This window comes from Ovis aries, chromosome 2 (genome assembly GCF_016772045.2).
Source record: "Ovis aries strain OAR_USU_Benz2616 breed Rambouillet chromosome 2, ARS-UI_Ramb_v3.0, whole genome shotgun sequence".
NCBI classification, from domain to species: Eukaryota; Metazoa; Chordata; class Mammalia; order Artiodactyla; family Bovidae; genus Ovis; species Ovis aries.
Window position 1 is genome coordinate 28,341,388 of NC_056055.1, and position 16,847 is coordinate 28,358,234.

Here is a 16,847-nt window from a genome sequence, read left to right on the forward strand (position 1 = left end):
GCTCAAGGCTCCCAACAGTGCCCTGCCCCCCTGCCTGGGTCAGACTGGCTGGCCCTCTTCCCACAGCCCCCAGAAACGGCCCCTCCACGTCCAGGCAGCGGGGGCTCCCGCCTCGCCCCTGCAGCAGGACTGAGAGTATTCTGAGTGGCCAACAGGAATCCCAGACAAAGGCAGCCCAGGGCAGTGGAGGACAGCTCCAGCAAGCACAGCCTTCCTGGGCCTCTGAAGATAAACCAGCCTCCTGGGGTAGCAACCGGGACTCAGAAACATAAGCACACACATTAACACAGGTCCTCAGTGAGCTTTCAAGAAATTGCCATAGCTCTTATCATGACCATTAATAATTATACTCAGAGACAAGGTCCTTTGAAACCCTCGTTAATTCAGTCTCCACCAAACAAACCTACCCCCACCCCGCCCACAATATCTCCCCTCCTCCAAAGAGAAAACACAGCAGAAACCCTTCGTTGAAAGGCCATCAGCCATAAACACCCACCTGGAACACCCTCCTCCACCATCAGGAGCACAGAGGCCCACTAGCAGTTCCTGCCCCACCCAAAGAGAGGGCCTTCCCTGTCTGGTAGGGCTGTGGCCCTGACTCCAAAACCCTGGAGGCCTGCTCCCCCTCTGCAAGGCTGCCTCAAAGGGTTTGTCATTCCCACGGAAGCGCGCACGGGCTAGGGAGGCCTCTACTCTGGCACACAGACCCAAGACGACAGGTCTAAGTGCACACAGAGGCCAACACAGCCTGACGGGGCATCTTCACCACACTCACAGCCTACACGAGCAACAGACAGTGGCGGGGAAGCCAGAGTCAGGCGCCGCTGCTGCCACATCCAGGTCACGAGGGAAGGACTAAGGCAGCAGGACCACAGGGGCAGGACCACAGGGGCAGGCATGTGATATACCTGTGACACTCCAGCTAAGCCCACAGGGCCCAACGGTACTGGCCAGCCACTAACCTTCCTGCTATAAGGTCTGGCGCCTATGCCAAATCCTAGTCCCCTGGCTTCTCTGAGCTCCTCCCCAGGACCTGTGGCCAGGGGTTTGTCCCAGGTCACATGTGAAGGGCAAGATCCTACTGTGAGCCTCGGCCTGGCCAGCAGCACTCACAGAGGCCCAGCCAGGCTCCAGGTGGAAAGTTGGCTACACTGCCTCCGTTCTGCCTTGCCAGACTGAGAACACAAAGGGCCTGCCTCAAAAAATGTGTCTATAAACCTCTCCAGGAAGCAGTCAGCAGGGCCAGAACGTTCCAGAGTCACCATCTTGCTCCCCTCCAGGAACAGAGCAGGGCTTTGTTTTTTATCATCGCCGTCATCAAATATTTACAGAGGCTGACGGACATCTCAGGCAGGCCAGCCGTGAGCCAAACACCACGCTTCCCAGGACACGGGGAGCTGCAGGTGAGAAGGCGGGGCGGTGAGAGGGCTGGGGTTTCCTGCCAGGCGGCTGCTCTCTCCAACCGGAACAAGCATGCCCACCATGGGTCTGGGTCCTTGCTGTCTGGACACAGAGCCCCAGGGCAGGCTGCCTCCACGCTGACCCCACTGCAAGTACAGAAGGGCTCTCCATACTCAGGACTCCCAGGAAGTCAAGACCAAGGGCATGAGTGGGCATCTACGAGGGCCCGGGCAAGCAGGGGGCCTCACGCCGCTGAGGACAAGGAGAGAGCAGCCCCTGACCGCCACCTCCGCCTCTGCGGCCTCCCTCCAATCCGTTACAGTCCAGACTGGAAACCACCCAAGTCTGTCCACAGACTGACAGACTGAGGACACCTACACAGCAGAAAAGAGACTGGCTGTGATTGGTGCAGCCAGGGCTGAGTCCCAGAGGCATACTGACGTGCATGGGCAGCGGACAAAAGGCTGAACATACACTGTGTGATCTACGTGCAGGAAATGTTAGGGCAGGCAGGCGATCCGTAAGATAGCAGCCGGGCAAGGGGCCCTGGGGCCGGGGTTACAGGGAAACGTCTCCTCTGCCAGGTGGGGCTCACAACACACTGACCTGCTCTGTGGGCTCCAGCAGTTTGATTTCCACGAAAATGAACGAATGCCCCTCCATCATTCAGCATTTTGTCTTCCTTTACTTTCAAATAGTATCGTGTATCCCTTTCTTTTTAAAAAACTTTCACTGTTTATTTTCATCTGCTGTTGCTTCATTTTATTTCTGATAGTTTTTTAACATGTTTTACCATTTTCCCTAAACTCACCCTGTCCTCTTCCTCTGAAGTATGCCTAGCTGATGTATTCACTTCCCAGTTTCCCTTTTAACCTTCTTTTCACAAACAGCAAACGCAGTCACCTGTGCATAACTCCCCTCCGGCTGAGCTGGGCCTGCAGCCACAACAACCAGACCCCAGCCAGGGCAGACCACCCAAGGGCCGTAGAAACCCACACTAGCTCTGTAGATATCCCAGGGGTACTGTCCAGGGGATGTTAACCTCAAACTTGCAAAGACAACTAAGCAAGATGGGCAGAGGCAAGGCAAGCCCTCCTGAGGCTGGGCCCCAAACCCCAGGAGTCAGCATAGGTAGGGAAGGTGGGTCCACTGGCCAAGAATCCCATTCACAGTCAGGGTCGCCAATGCCTGGGGACACCCCTGCCATCCCTGGAACCAGCCCTCTCTGAGGGGCTCCAAATCACTCACAGCAGCACAACTGTGCTGACAGAGGAGCCTCAGTGCTCACCATCACCCCACGGGAAAACTAGGACCCAACCGAGACATCAGGAGCCCGCCACCCTCCCCGCACAACAGAGCTGCTGTCCCTCTCCGTGAAATGGAAATAACACCCCCCTGATTACCTTCTTCCCACATGGCAGCACCAGGGTCCAGACCACTCAGCACCCACACAAGGTCCACAGTTCAGGGCCCATGTCCTCAACCCAGGGTCCTCACCCAGAAACCTCAAAGGCGGAACCACTCCAACCAGATGCCCCTAAGAAGCTTGCCAAAAGACAGACAGCCACCACTGAGGGCAGCTTTTGTCCCCCTAGGAGCCCAACAGTCCAGGTGACCAAGTCAAGACTTACACTGGCAGGGGTGGGGGGAACACGACCAACCATCCGCCAGCAAACGTTACAGCAGATCACTCTCATATGTCACAGGTCCAGTGCACAGCCAGGGAGAGGCGGGGTGCTACCTATGTCCCCAGGGCCCGAGACAATGCAGACATCTAGGCTGTTCCACAGGGTCCCCTAGAACCAGCTCACTCTGCCTGTGGCTGTGGCCATCAAGACCTAGACCTTTGGGAATCTGCTTCCAACTGGAAACAGGATGGTCCCAAAGACCTGAGAGGATGGGGGGTGTGGGAGGCTTTCAACAGTGGCAGAGGACCCTCGCACTGCTGCTAACCAAATGACCCTGCAGTCCCCTTAAGTCAATTCTATTGCCACAAAACACTTCAGGATGATAGAGTATTTCTAAAATGCAAGGACACATGGGCCCTCACCACACCCAGGAATATACCTGGGGACTACACCACTGCCCTCCCTGTCCCCGGTCCTTGCTCCTTCACCCTTCAAGCTTACAACACTTCTTCCAAAAAAGCCAAATTTATTCTCCCACTTGAAACTTTTAATTAAAGAGAAGAAATGCCTCAGAACCTGTTGGGGCAGGTGTCAGGGGATTGCTGATCTTCCTGGCTTGAGACACAGCCCAACAGCCAGCTCCTTGTGAGGTGCCCCAGAGACCACAGCAGCACCAGGGCAGAGACGCTGCATCCCCCATGGTGCAGGGGCAGGCACCCTGGCAGGTCTGGCCCCAATCTGGAGATGAGAGGGGCATGCCAAACCGTGGGCCCAGCAGTGCGCAGGGCAGGGAGTGAGCCCACCCTGAACTTACCCCCGAGGGAAGAGGGAGGCTGGCAGACCCACTCATCCCTGTGGTGGGCTCTCACCAAAACTTAAGGAGGTAGAAACTGCAGGCATGCAGTGTTTCACCATCACCACACACATTAGTACAAACGCTACAATTATGACTTTGCAAAATACCCAAGAACATAAAAAGAGAGACAAAAAGGGCACGTACCAAAGTGAAAACTGCTATGTCAGAGGAAAGACATTTGAGGCAGTTTTTCCTTTTTTAGGTTTCAGCACGGTCATGTCCATCACCCTCCCAGAAATTCGGTAGCGGGAAATGTTCCCCTAAAAGCTCACAGTGGCCTCCCCATCCGTTGTCCACAATCCCCTCCATCCTCACAAGCCCGACACACTGGAGGGGCCCAGTGCCAGCACGCTGTGGGGGAGAACCTTTCTAGATGAGAACTAGCATAGCAACCAGATGCAGTGCATGACTCTTGACTGTATCCTGGATCCAAACAGGAAAACTATTAGGAAGGCACAGTCCACATCAGACATGTGGCTGACAGCATCCGAGTTAGACCTGAGTGGGACACTGAGCTGTGGTTTTGCAGGAAAATATCCTCACTCCTATAGGAGACACGTGCTGAAGTGTTCAGGGCAAGCTGTATACAGGCCAAAATAAAACACACGCAGAGGTACCGAGACAAAGCTAACATGCCAAAATGTTAACAGCTGATAACTTCAACTCTTCTGTCCAAGGTTTTCAAAATAAAAAGTTTGTGGGGAAACGTAAAGCTCAGATAAAAAGGAAAGAGGGCACGTAGAGAGCTCCCAGGTCACAGGATCCCAGCCACAGACTCTTGGAAGTGAGAGGTGGGAGAAGTATGGCATAGCAGCCCCTGGAGGCACCTAAAAGAAGTAGAGTATGTGGGCTGTTCTGTCCAGAAGACAGGCCCAGGTGCAGGGCCTCATCAAACATGAGCACCAATCAGATCCTGGGAGGATAAGGTAACCAAGACAGACACAGGAAGGCACCCCTCTGCACTTGCCCACTGCCTGCCACACCTTTCTACCAACAAAACCCACTGTGCCCCACCCTAGGAAACAAATCACAACCCATCTACACCATCAAGCCTTTCCCAGATGCCCTCACAACTAAGGGAGACCACACTATCTCACTGTAAACCAGAAAAACCAAAGAAGCTTACTGGCAAATATTTCCCTTTATGGATTAAAATATGGACATCTTACCTAACTGCCACCTAACCACCTACTTGCTTCCTGTCTTCAAATACGGTTGTGATACCTGGAACCATGGCAGCTTTTCTGCCACCATGAGACAATGAGACAGGGGACAAATTCAACAAGACTAAGGAAAGTACCCTATTGACACTGTTGAGTCTCTAAAGTCCTGGACTGGCCATCCCCAGATTTCAGATTCAGGGAATTATCAAAGGTCTGCCCTGCTTAGCCACACTTGGCTTACAGCTAAGACTTTTCCCAGTTTATCCACTTCTGAGAAAGCACAGAGAGAGTCAGGAAAGCAGGAGGCCTGGGAGTTGGGGGTGGACATCAGAAGGAGGACAGGTCCTTCCAGGGTAGCTTCTGGCCTGAGACAGGTAGAAACTCTCAAGGGCAAGGCCAGCTTTCCATGTTTAGATCCAAGTGCTGCCAACAGCACCAGCAGTGAGTGAGATGGGAACTCCCATGGTGTTTGAAAGGAAGCCAAGACATGCCACAGGAATATACGTACCTCGACCAACAGTCAGCCAACAGGATGCCCCCCAAAGCCCATCCTGGTCCCACAAAATGTTCAAAGAGCTAAAGAAAAGGTGGAAGGGATGCAAGGCCTCCCATGCCCCATTGAGAGCCTCACAACACAGTGAGTGTTTTAAAGGCTCTGAGAAGTCCCACAACAGCAATTCATGCTTGACCCAGCATTCCCCACACCTATTTAGTCACACCTCCCTTTCCACAGCAACCCTCTGAACACACGTGCTGTGCTATACTGAGCTGCTCGGTCGTGTCCGACTCTTTGCAACCCCATGGACTGTAACCTGCCAGACTCCTCTATCCAAGAATACTGGAGTGCGTTGCCACACCCTCCTTCAGGGGATCTTCCCAACCCAGGGATCGAACCCAGGTCTCCCGCATTGCAGGCGGATTCTTTATCATCTGAGCCACCAGGGAATGTCAAGAATACTGAAGAGTGTAGCTATCCCTTCTCCAGAGGATTTTCCCAACCCAAGAATCGAAGCAGGGTCTCCTGCATTGCAGGTGGATTCTTTACCAGCTGAGCTACCAGGGAAGCCCCTGAACACACATGGAAAATGACAATCCAGGGGAGAGGCCTGAGGTATGCCACCAGCTGCTGCCCCTTAGTGTGAGCTTAGAGTGCCACCTCCCCTGAGTCTCCTTCTCATCAGTGGAAACAGAGTCCCAAGACTTCTCAAAGGTTCCAAGGACCTAATAAACTCACATACGGGTCTACACATCCATTTCAAGTTCTCCCCACACCACAGCTTCCTCCCTACCCTTGTGCCCACATCCTGCTCATGGCCAGCCGATAGTCAGGCCTGAACCTCACTGCCAAGGAGCAACCCCTCCACCTGCCAAAGCCAAGTGAGGACAGCTCTGTGCAAAGCACCAGAATAGGGGGGCACCAGGCCTCATCTGGCACCCCACAGCCTCCTCTGCCTGTGTGCCTGGGCAGGGTTCATGCCATGCCATCTTTAATTCCTGAAGCCACCAAAGAGACCCCACTCCTGAGCACCGGGGGAATATCCCAGCTCAGGAGCTGGCCATCCCTGGTCCCTAGGGAGGTGGGGCATGAGGGGGTCCACTGTCTAGACCCTCCTGATTTGTGCACAAGGCATAAAGACCACTCCAGGAGCACAGAAGCTCCTGGAAGAAGATGCTTAGGGAGCCCACAATTCAAGAACACATTGCCATGGTTAGGGACACTCTGCCCAGGCTGCACTCTGCTCCCCACCTTCAGAGCACAGCTGAGCAGGGCTTTCTGGAAAACCCCTCTAAGAGGACCAGAACAGGAAGCACAAAGACAGGAATGGACCCTAAACCACAGACTCTCCTTGCAAACCAATACATACAATTAACAAAGACTCAGAAACATAAACTTTAAAAGCAATGACACCTAGGGACTATAATGGTATTTATAAAAGCCATATATGGGGAAATAAGAACTTGAAGGTAATATGCAAAAATAAGTAATTATAATCACTTAATTATGAGTTTTTTCATTTCTGCAAACTTCTTTAATGTAGCTGTTACACTGCTTTGTTTTATTTTTAATTAATAAACTATTTTTTAAGACATTCTCAGCTTATAGAAAGACTGAGCAGAAAACAAGAGTTCCCCTATATGCCCTCATACCTGCACCGTATTGTCTATCATTAACACCTTGCTTTGGTGTGGTACTTTGTTATAAGTGATGTGTCAATATTGATAAATTATTATTAACTAAAGTCCATATTTTATATTTCAGTTCTCTCTTGGTGCTGCACGTTCTCTGGGTCTAGACAAATTTATGACATGTATCCATCATTATGGGCTTCCCTGATGGCTCAGGCAGTAAAGAATCTGCCTGCAACACAGGAGACCTCCATAAAGCTTTGCCTTATCCAAAAAGCCATGTAATTGGAATTATATAGTATGCAGACTTTTCAAATTGACATCTTTCACTTACTAATATGCATTTAAGAGTCATCCATATCGATCTGAGAGAACAGCATTGAAACATGTATATTAGCATATGTGAAACAGATCACCAGTCCAAGTCTGATGTATGAAGCAGGACACTCAAAGCCGGTGCACTGGGACAACCCAGAGGGGTGGGATTGGGAGGGAGGTGGAAGGGGGTTCAGGATGGGGGACACATGTACACCAGTGGCTGATTCATGTCAATGTATGGCAAAAACCATCACAATGTTGTGAAGTAATTAGCCTCCAATTAAAATAAGTTAAAAAAAAAGATTCCCCCATATCTTTACATTGTTTGATAGTTCCTTTCTTTTTAGCACTGAATAATATTCCACTATCTGGTTGTACTATAATTTATCTGTTCAACTACTGAAAGCTATCCTGGTTGCTTCCAAGTTTTGGCAACTATGAACAAAGCTGCTACAAACATCTGCATGCTGGTTTTTATGCAGACATAAGTTTTCAACTTATCTGGGTAAATATGAAGGAGCATGGTTGCTGAATCGTATGGTAAGAGTATATGGCAGTACTCTTTGGCGTTCCCACCAGCAATAAATGAGTGTTCCACCTGCTCCACATCCTTGTTAGCATTTGATGATGCCGTGCATGCATGTGCTAAGACACTTAAGTCTACGGACTGTAGCCCACCAGGCTCCTCTGTCCATGGGATTCTCCAGGCAAGAATACTGGAGTGGGCTGCCATGCCCTCCTCCAGGCGATCTTCTCAACCCAGGGATCGAACCCGTCTCTTGCATCTCCTGCACTGGAAGGCAGGTTCTTTACTACTACTGCCACTCAGTGATGCCATGTTCTGGATTTTGGCCTTTCTAATAGTTGTTTAGTGGTATCTCATTTTAATCTGCATTTCCCCCAGTGAAATATGATGTATCTGTTCAATGGTTAGTATACCTCCTTTGATGAGATGTTTGTTAAGGTCTTTATCCTACTTTTTCCTCCAGGAGCTTCCCTCTGTTCTAGAAGCCAAGGTTAGAAACAAGGAGAAGACTGTGGGTCTGTGTTCACCTTCCCTGACTCATAAAAAAACACAGTTGACCCATTTTTTAATCTGGTTGTCTGATTTCTTATTGTTAAGTCTTAAGAGTTAAGAGACCCAGTATTCTGGGGCTTCCCTGGTGGCTGAGATGGTGAAGAATCTGCCTGCAATGCAAGACTCCCTGGTTCCGGGTAACAGCCCTTTATCAGATATGCATTTGGCAAAGATTTCCTCCTAGTCTGCATTTTGTTTTCTCATTCACTTATAGGCCTTTGCAGAGCAGAAGTTTTTCATTTTCATGTAAGTTGAACTTAAAAAGTTTTTCCTTCACAGATCATATCTTTGGTGCTGTATCTAAAAAGTAATTGCCAAACTCAGTGTCACCTGTTTTCTTCTATGTGATCCTCCAGGAGATTTATAGTTCTGTGTTTTAGATTTAAGTCTATGAGCCATTGTGAGTGAACTTTTTTGAAAGGTATAGAGTCTGAGTACAGATTCCTTTTTTTGCATGTGGATGTCCAGTTGTTCCAGCACTGTTTGTTTAAACGACCCATTTTTCTCCATTGTGTTGCCTTTGCTCCTCTGTCAAAGGTCAGGTCATATATTTATCTGCATTTCTTTCTGGGCTCTCTATTCTGTTTCAATGATCTATTTCTCTATACCACACTGCCTCTTTTATTCAATTCTTTTTTAAAAACTTTAACATTTACTTAGAGAATGCTGACATAAATCGAAGGCAGTGATCAAGTATTCCAGAAAATCTTAGAATTTAAGTCAGGAGCAGATCTGGATTTGAAAACTATTTGAAGGATGAAAACCCACAGCTGACTCAGGCTGCCAACCTCAGACAGACTGGGCTTCGGCATCCTCACCAAGGGAGCCTCTCCACCCAAAACACAGCTCCTGCATTGTCTGTGCCCAGAAGCAGATCCTAATCTGCTTCTGGGAGAGTGCAGCTGCTTCGTTCACACCCTTTCCTTATCTGCAGCTCACAGGATAAGGCGGCAGCAGCCAGGTGTTCAGGCAGAGGCACAGGCCCTCCAGCCTCGGGCAGGCCTCCCTGCTCCTCCAGATACAGCTTGCTCTCCACCTCAAGCTCAGCTTCTTAAAACTGTTTAGACCAACACGCGTGGGTCCAAAGGTAGCTCAGATGGCAAAGCATCTGCCTACAATGCGGGAGACCTGGGTTCGAACCCTGGGTCGGGAAGATCCCCTGGAGAAAGAAATGGCAACCCACTCCAGTATTCTTGCCTGGAAAATCCCATGGACCGAGGAGCCTGGTAGGCTACAGTCCATGAGGTTGCAAAGAGTCAGACACGACTGAGGGACTTCACATGGGGTGAGAAGAGTGCCTGCTCTACGTTCAGTGCTGAATGTACTTCTCCACACTCCCCATAACCCTGTGAGGGTTGGCTAGCACTTATCTTCATTGTACAAAGAGGCAGGTGCCCTCTCTATGGCCTCTCTGCTGGGAAGCTGTGGGGCTGGGACCCAAATGCAGCAGGGTACCTTGCTCCCAGAGTGGGTTCACACAGTGTGCCCTGCCTTCCTACCACCTCAGGCAGATGCCAGCACCAATCTCACTGTTCAGCCAAGGCAGACCACAAAGGAGATCCAAGCCCATGGCCCAAACTCCTGCAGGACTGGGTCAAGTTCTCCTGCTTCAAAGTGGTGACCTGGAGCTCTGTGGTGTCACCTCCGGCATCATCCAGCTCCAACCCAAGCCAACAACCCCAAGAGATGCCTACAGCCAGGCAGAGGGCTACTAGAGTCAGCCATTCTGAAAGGTGAGTGGCAGGCACCCAACAAGGCCAGCCAGCCCAGGGCCGCAGGACAGTCTCTCCACAGACTCACTCTCTTGCCTCCTGCATTCTTCTCGCAAACACCCCCTCCTCTGAGAGAACTTGGCTCTCCCATCAAGATGCTCCTGTTCACTGTAGTATCCAGGGCTGGAACCAGCTCATGTGCTCAAAAAACGCCAGCTGAACCAATAAACCACACCACCCTGCACTGCTGAGCCCAGACACAAGACCCAGCATTGGGAACCTTCTTGAACATCCACTCTCTACCCTCCTCTCAGCAATTCTTTCTCTTGCCACCATCCTATTCCAGCTTAACGTAACAGTCCACCAGCAAAGCTTCACCCACCTCAGACTTACACCCCAGCTACCACCTGAAATGGCACAGGGGGCGGAGAAATGCCCACTACCCCTCCACTCAAGTTAGACAGTCTGAGGATCCTCCCTCTGGGCTCCAAGTCACTGGGCAATTCAGGCCTGAAACGCTCAGCCTGGTATATGCCAGAGCCCTGAGAACACCTTGGGACACACATACTTAGCCAGAGAAGCAGCTTCTTCCAATGGGGAATGAGCCACAGGGAGGCCCCTCTGGGTTCTGGACATGGACGCTTCAGCACTGGTGGGCCCCTCCCCAGTGCATTCCACAGGCTTCTCAGGCAACTGGCACCCACCTTTCTCACCAACCAGACCAGAACTGTGGTCAAGGTGGCACATGGAACGTCATTTGAGAAAGCAAATTCAGTGCCAACACCCAGCTGCTTTCAAATTATACCTCTCGCAACAAAATTAAGCTCTTAAAAGATTTCTTTTTTAATAAAAATAAAAAAGTACAGTGACTGCCAATCAAATTGAGCTGAGCCCTTTCTAAGCACCCCTGGTGGCTCAGACAGTAAAGAATCCGCCTGCAATTAAGAAGACCTGGGTTCAATCCCTGGCCTGGGAAGATCACTTGGAGAAGGGCATGGCTTCCCAGTATTTTTGCCTGGAGAACCCCCATGGACAGAGGAGCCTTACAGTCCATGGGGTCACAAGGTGTCGGACACAACTGAGGGACTAAGCACAGCACCCAAGCATCCTACTACAGCAAGCAAGCACCATCTCCTCTGCACATCCCCTTGACTCCCCATGTCAGCTGGATCCGGCTGCTTGTGGCTCCTCTGAAAGCAGATGAGGCAGCACCTGAGTCTGCTTTGGAGGCCACAGGGAACACCTCTCAATCCCAGGCCTGAGGTTGCCCAGCACAGCAGGACAGTGCCTGGTCTGTCCATGAAAGATGACGGTACGCTTGTATGATCAGAGTATGAGTTCAGCACCCAGTACAGCCATGGGAGAGGTTCCAGGCCACACCAACGGCAGGAAGACCTGGTCACCCTTTGAGGACAGTAAGGGGACCAGCATGCTCAAATGGCTGCACCCGACAGACCCCTAGAAGCATTATCCACATCCAGGGCGCGGGGAGGCGAATGGGACAGAGGTCTGGCTGGAGTGGGTGGGTTGGGAACACGAGTCCTCCACGGCCACAGGAAGGAGATGGCAGTAGGTCCTGCGGTCCTCACGACTCCCAGGCCTGGAGTCCAGGCCATCACCAGCCCATGGGGGTACAGTCACCTCTGGACAGTACCAACCAGCAGGACAGCTTCATGATGACACCTGAGGAACCCAGGCACCCATCCCTGGCTGATGGGGACTCAGGCCCTATGGTATCTCTTTAGGACTCCCATGGCCCTCAAAGCCCCTTCAAGTACTCCAGAAAGGTCAAGAGCTGACACCTCCATGAGGCAAAATGTCTCCCGCACTGGCACAGGCCAGGAACAAGAGCAGGAAACATGAGCTCCAGGTGGAATCCCCCGGAGGCAGTGCCCAGCCCTGTAACAGCAGCTTTCTGTGGGGAGGAGGAAGCACACGGCACCTGAGACCTGTCTCCCTGGATGCAGGGGCCTGCTGACGGGAGGGGCAGTACTGACCAAGGGGGCTGAAAACCAAGGTTCCTTCCAAGTTCTCGAGAAAGAGGCTTAAGCAGGTGGTCCAAAGGCCATCTCCCACGAGGCTTCTGGACACTGGCCGGGATCTGGGGTGGCTGCATTTTCTCTGCTCCAAGGCCCCGCCCATGGCTCGGCGGCATCAGCAGGTGAAACAGGGTGCCTGGGTCACTTGGGACCATGTCAGTGATCCACATCTATCCTTCCACGGCAACCCAGAGTCAACCAGAAGCCCCAGCTATCCCATGCACTGTCTGATAGGATGGGGTCTGAGAGGGGCCAGAGCTGGCCACGCAGACGTGGGAAACGTGAGTTAAAGTCAGTGGTTCTAGGTCCCTGTTGCTACGTAACATGTCCTGGTACCAGAAATACACGTTCATTGAAAATAAAACAGAAGGGGAGGTAATACTTTAAAATGGCTTCCCCCTCAAAATCTGTATCAGTTCTGAATGTCTGGAGAATTCAGGAGGTAAAAACATATCGTTGCGCTTCACTGTGACGTGAACACATATTGCTCATTCCGCAAAGCTCTTTCAAAACTAAATTCTAGAAGGAAACTGGAAGTCATGGGGATCTTACATCCTCCAAGCCAGACTCATTAGGTCCAAAAATGCAGCCTTTCCTTCCCATGGTAGGGAACCCTGGAAAAATCAAATAGGCGACACTGTCTCAGTTCTGGGGGAGGCAGGCAGGTGCCAACATCTCCCACGACCCCAAGGTTGAGAGGAGGAAGCAGACTTTTGAGCGTTGATTTCCAGGGCATTCCAAAGCTGCCTGCTGAGGAGCCTGTGGGGACTGGGGAAGGGAGGGTTGGAGAGCAGGAGGAATCCTGCAAAGCACCCCGAACTGAAGGCAATGCTCCCGGCAACCCACCCTCCCCGGAGCCCTGATGCCGGGGAATTCTGGGCGCTGGGTGGAAGATGAACGTCTCCACCCTGTGCACTCGGAAACCCCTTCCCCACACACAAAGCCAGCAGGTCACTTGTCACCCTCCCCGGTGCTTGGTGATCTAAGAGGACTGACTCGGCATCTTGCCCTCCACCCTTCTCTCCTCTCCTAAGGACGGCTGGTGGCCTTTTCCCACAACACTGCCATCCCTTCTATCATCTGGATCCTCACAGGTGACCTTGGTGGGCGCTCAACAACCAAATGAGGGAGACAGCAGCCTCCTGTTTAGTAAAGAGGAGGGTACACACAGCAGACGCCTGGCTGCTGCCCTAAGCTGGGTCCCAGCCCCATTTGGTATAAAACCCTCTCAGACCCGTCCAGCAGAAAGCAGCTGAACCCAAATGCTGCACCATCAGCCCTCTTTTTAGTGGAGATACAGGAACAGTTTTCTGGCTGGCATGGGGCCCCCAGTAATTACTGTAGAAGAAGCAAAACCAGACAGAGTAGAAGCCAAATCTCCCACCTTCCCACTCCCACCAAGAGGACAGGAGGAAAGGCCCCCTGGATAGCTACACTCTGGTGCCGCTCTGCTCAGGGACCCAGAGGCAGAACAGCTTGCCTTGCCTTAAAGGGAATGGGAATTAACAACCTCCTCCAAGGGTCACATGAGCCTGCAGCGCCTCAACGAGATCAGCTGGGCTTTGCTGCTGAGGTCTAACTCAGCTCCTGCCTGCTGCAACACCCCACTCCTGTCCTCTACCCTGCAGAGGCATTCCGTGGCAGAGCACCAGTGGGTGCCTGGAGCACCACACGAGGCCACTTGGCTAGCGTAAGAAGGGAGGGAGGGAGGGAAGGCACATGACCGCACTCTAGAATCAGGAGTCCTTTTTCCTCTCCCATCTTCCCTTTCCGGGTCCCCTCTCTCCTATGTGTTCACACACAGCAGTGATGCCCAGCCCACGACTGTGCCATCCCGGCACACCATCCCGAGGGCCCCAGACCACAGACCACTGAGGCCAGCCCTCAGCAGGGCCCAGAACCTGCAGCCATGAGGGATAGGGTCTCAATGGAACACCACTGGCTTCACCATGAAAAACCTGTATTTCCACAGAAGAACCAAGGAGCTGTGGGGAAAGGTAGGCTCCAGAGCTCTTTGTGTCAGGAGAAAGGCTGAAGACAGGTGGACACTGGACACATTAGCCAGCTCCACATACACACACACACACACACACACAGGCCACCCTGCAGGGGCCCAGAGGACAAAGCAACCAAATCCCATTTCTGAGCCAAAAAGGAAAGCTGCCTGCAGTGTGGCAGGCAGCCTGCGTCAGGACTGGCAGACCCAGCTATTATAACTTTACAGGGTGCTGAGGTAGGCTTACACCCGCACGGCCAGCTCTCGCATAGGCCAGCCCAGTGCCTGACAGCTGTTCCCCCAAACAAGGGAGGGCCCATAAACACCCACTGTGACAGGCGCTGCCCCAGCTTCCAGGACTGGCCCAGGGCAGCTTGAGTTACCATTTATATAATCTTCTAGGGCTGGGGCTGACACAGCCAACAGGAGGGCAAGGTTATGAAAAATCCATGTCCAGAGCCTTCATATCCACAAAAACAAAACAAAACAAAACAAAACCCCACCTGCATTTTGCATGACTTGACTTTAGGACTTCTCACACATCCACATCGTGAACTAACTAGTGACAACACCTCCAAGTTTTGTCCCCCAGGCCTCACTGTAGACAGACCCCAGGTCAAAGGAAGCCCCTCAGATATCCCCAACTAGGGCGTCTACACTCTGCAAGATACTGGAAGGTGTTCATTTATGAGCAGCTGAGAGTCCCCCAAACCACCCTGTGACCACTTGGACACAGGGCTCTGAAGCCCCCACACCCACTGTCTGTGTCAGTACAGCCCAGAAGAGCAGCACTAACACACACTGGAAGACACACCCTCCAAGTGCCCACTCTTCATCATGGGCTCGCATCGTGCCACAGTCACACACCGCACACTGGGAGGTTCGACCTCCATCACCCAAACCTTCACCACACAGACCGCCAGCACAACCACCCACCCACATAGAGAGCGACAGACAGACGGCCGCCGCCAGGGTTGGCTTAAGCCAGGCATGGCGCCATGCCGGAACTGCACTCACCCACCACCCACCTGCGGCCAGCGCATCCCTCACCTGCAGCTCGCACCAGGCTACCTCCACCCAGGTCTCCGTATCCAACCCCTTATAGACAGTCTTGAAAGAGCCGCGGCCAAGCTCAATGTCAAACTTGAGGAACCGGCCATCCAGGGAGGTGGCCACAGCCTTCAGGTCGTCCTCGTCGTCTTCCTCCTCCTCGGGCTCCTCCCGGCGTGCGCGCCCGAGCTCCGGCCTGGCCTCGGGAGCCCCCGTGTCCTCCTTCCTCGTGGCCGCTGTCTCCTCTCGGGGACCGCCGTCGGGGGCGGGCACGGGAGCGGGCGCGGGGTCCGGGCCGGGTTCCTGCGCTCCAGCCGGCTCCAGGCCGGGGTCGGCAAGGTTGCTCGGCGGCGCAGCAGGCGCGGCGGGCGCCGGGGCGGCCGGGCGACCTCGGGCGCGCTCGGCGATGAGGCGGCGCGTCTTGCATAGCAGCAGCACCCTGCGCTGCAGCGGCTGCGGGGGCTGCGCGCCCGGCGCCTCGGCAGCCTCCAGGCCCGGCGGCTCCTCCTGATCAGACTCCACCACGCTGCGCCGCAGGAAGCGCTGGGGCCCCGGCCGCGCCGCCCGCACCCGCGGCACTGCCGCGGGCTCCGCCATGCCCGCGGGCCCCGCACCGCGCCCGGCCTCCATCAGTGCGCCCGGGGCGTTTCGGCGGCCGCCATCGTCGTCCATCTCTGCGGGCAAGGACACACAGCGCTGTGTGAGTGCTGGCCTCGCCGCACCTGCCCGGGCCGCGGGATGAAACAGCACCGCCCCGGAGTCCGCACCCTGCCCTCCCTGGCCGCGGAGGGAGACCTGCCGAGCTGTCCGTGGGGAGTGGCTGCAGACCCGACCCGGAGGCCGGGTTGGGTGGGAGGGGGCCGTGCCCTGCTCAGGCCTGGGCCGCGGAGGAGCCCTGCAGGGCTGTCTCACGGGGGACCGGGGAAGGCTGCAGAGGGGCCAGGAGGCCGAGGAGAGCACACCTGTGCCCTGCCCAACCGCGGGGAAAGGGGCCTATTGGGATGTCCCTGGGAGGTGGAGATGGTGAAGACCGGACCGGGAGGCCGGGGCTGGGGGAGTGGGAGCGCCGTGCCCTGCTCAACCCTGGGCCGGGGAGGGGTGAAGGAGATTGGGGAAGAAGGAGGTACTGGCCAGGCGGCGGCTCCACAAAGGACGCGGCCCGGGGCGCAGGAGGGGCGCGCGGGGAGGGGGCTGCGGCGACGCGGCGCGCACACAAAGGCAGCGGGCGGGGGGCTCTGCACTCACAGGGCGAACGGGCGCCGTCCATGCCCGCGGCCCGGCAGCAGGGTCGAGCGAGGCCGCTCTCAGGGCCGTGATCCGCGCTCGGTCTGGGTAGCTTTCAGGGCCCGGGTCCGCGCTCCAGGCCCGGGTCACCCTCGGCACCAGGGCGCGACGCTACTCCCTGTGGCCGGCCGGCGCCGGGGCCGCGCTCCCGCGTGCTGCTCCGGCTCCGCGCGGCTGCGCTCCGGCACGGGATCC

General features: G+C 54.1%; 1 protein-coding gene across 14 annotated transcripts in view; it reads right to left on the reverse strand.

Annotated features, from left to right (window-relative positions):
- Positions 1 to 16,847, reverse strand: part of WNK2 (WNK lysine deficient protein kinase 2) — a 162,448-nt gene extending 145,601 nt beyond the window's left edge. For all 14 annotated transcript variants that reach the window (XR_009599523.1, XM_060410837.1, XM_042242989.2 and 11 more), the window contains exons 1-2: positions 16,614 to 16,847; positions 15,369 to 16,042 (exon numbers count right to left, since the gene is read on the reverse strand). Coding sequence is in view for 13 of the 14 variants with exons in the window: in XM_060410837.1 (XP_060266820.1) it covers positions 15,369 to 16,040 (672 nt within the window). In the remaining variant the exon portion in view is untranslated. The remainder of the gene's footprint in view (positions 1 to 15,368; positions 16,043 to 16,613) is intronic.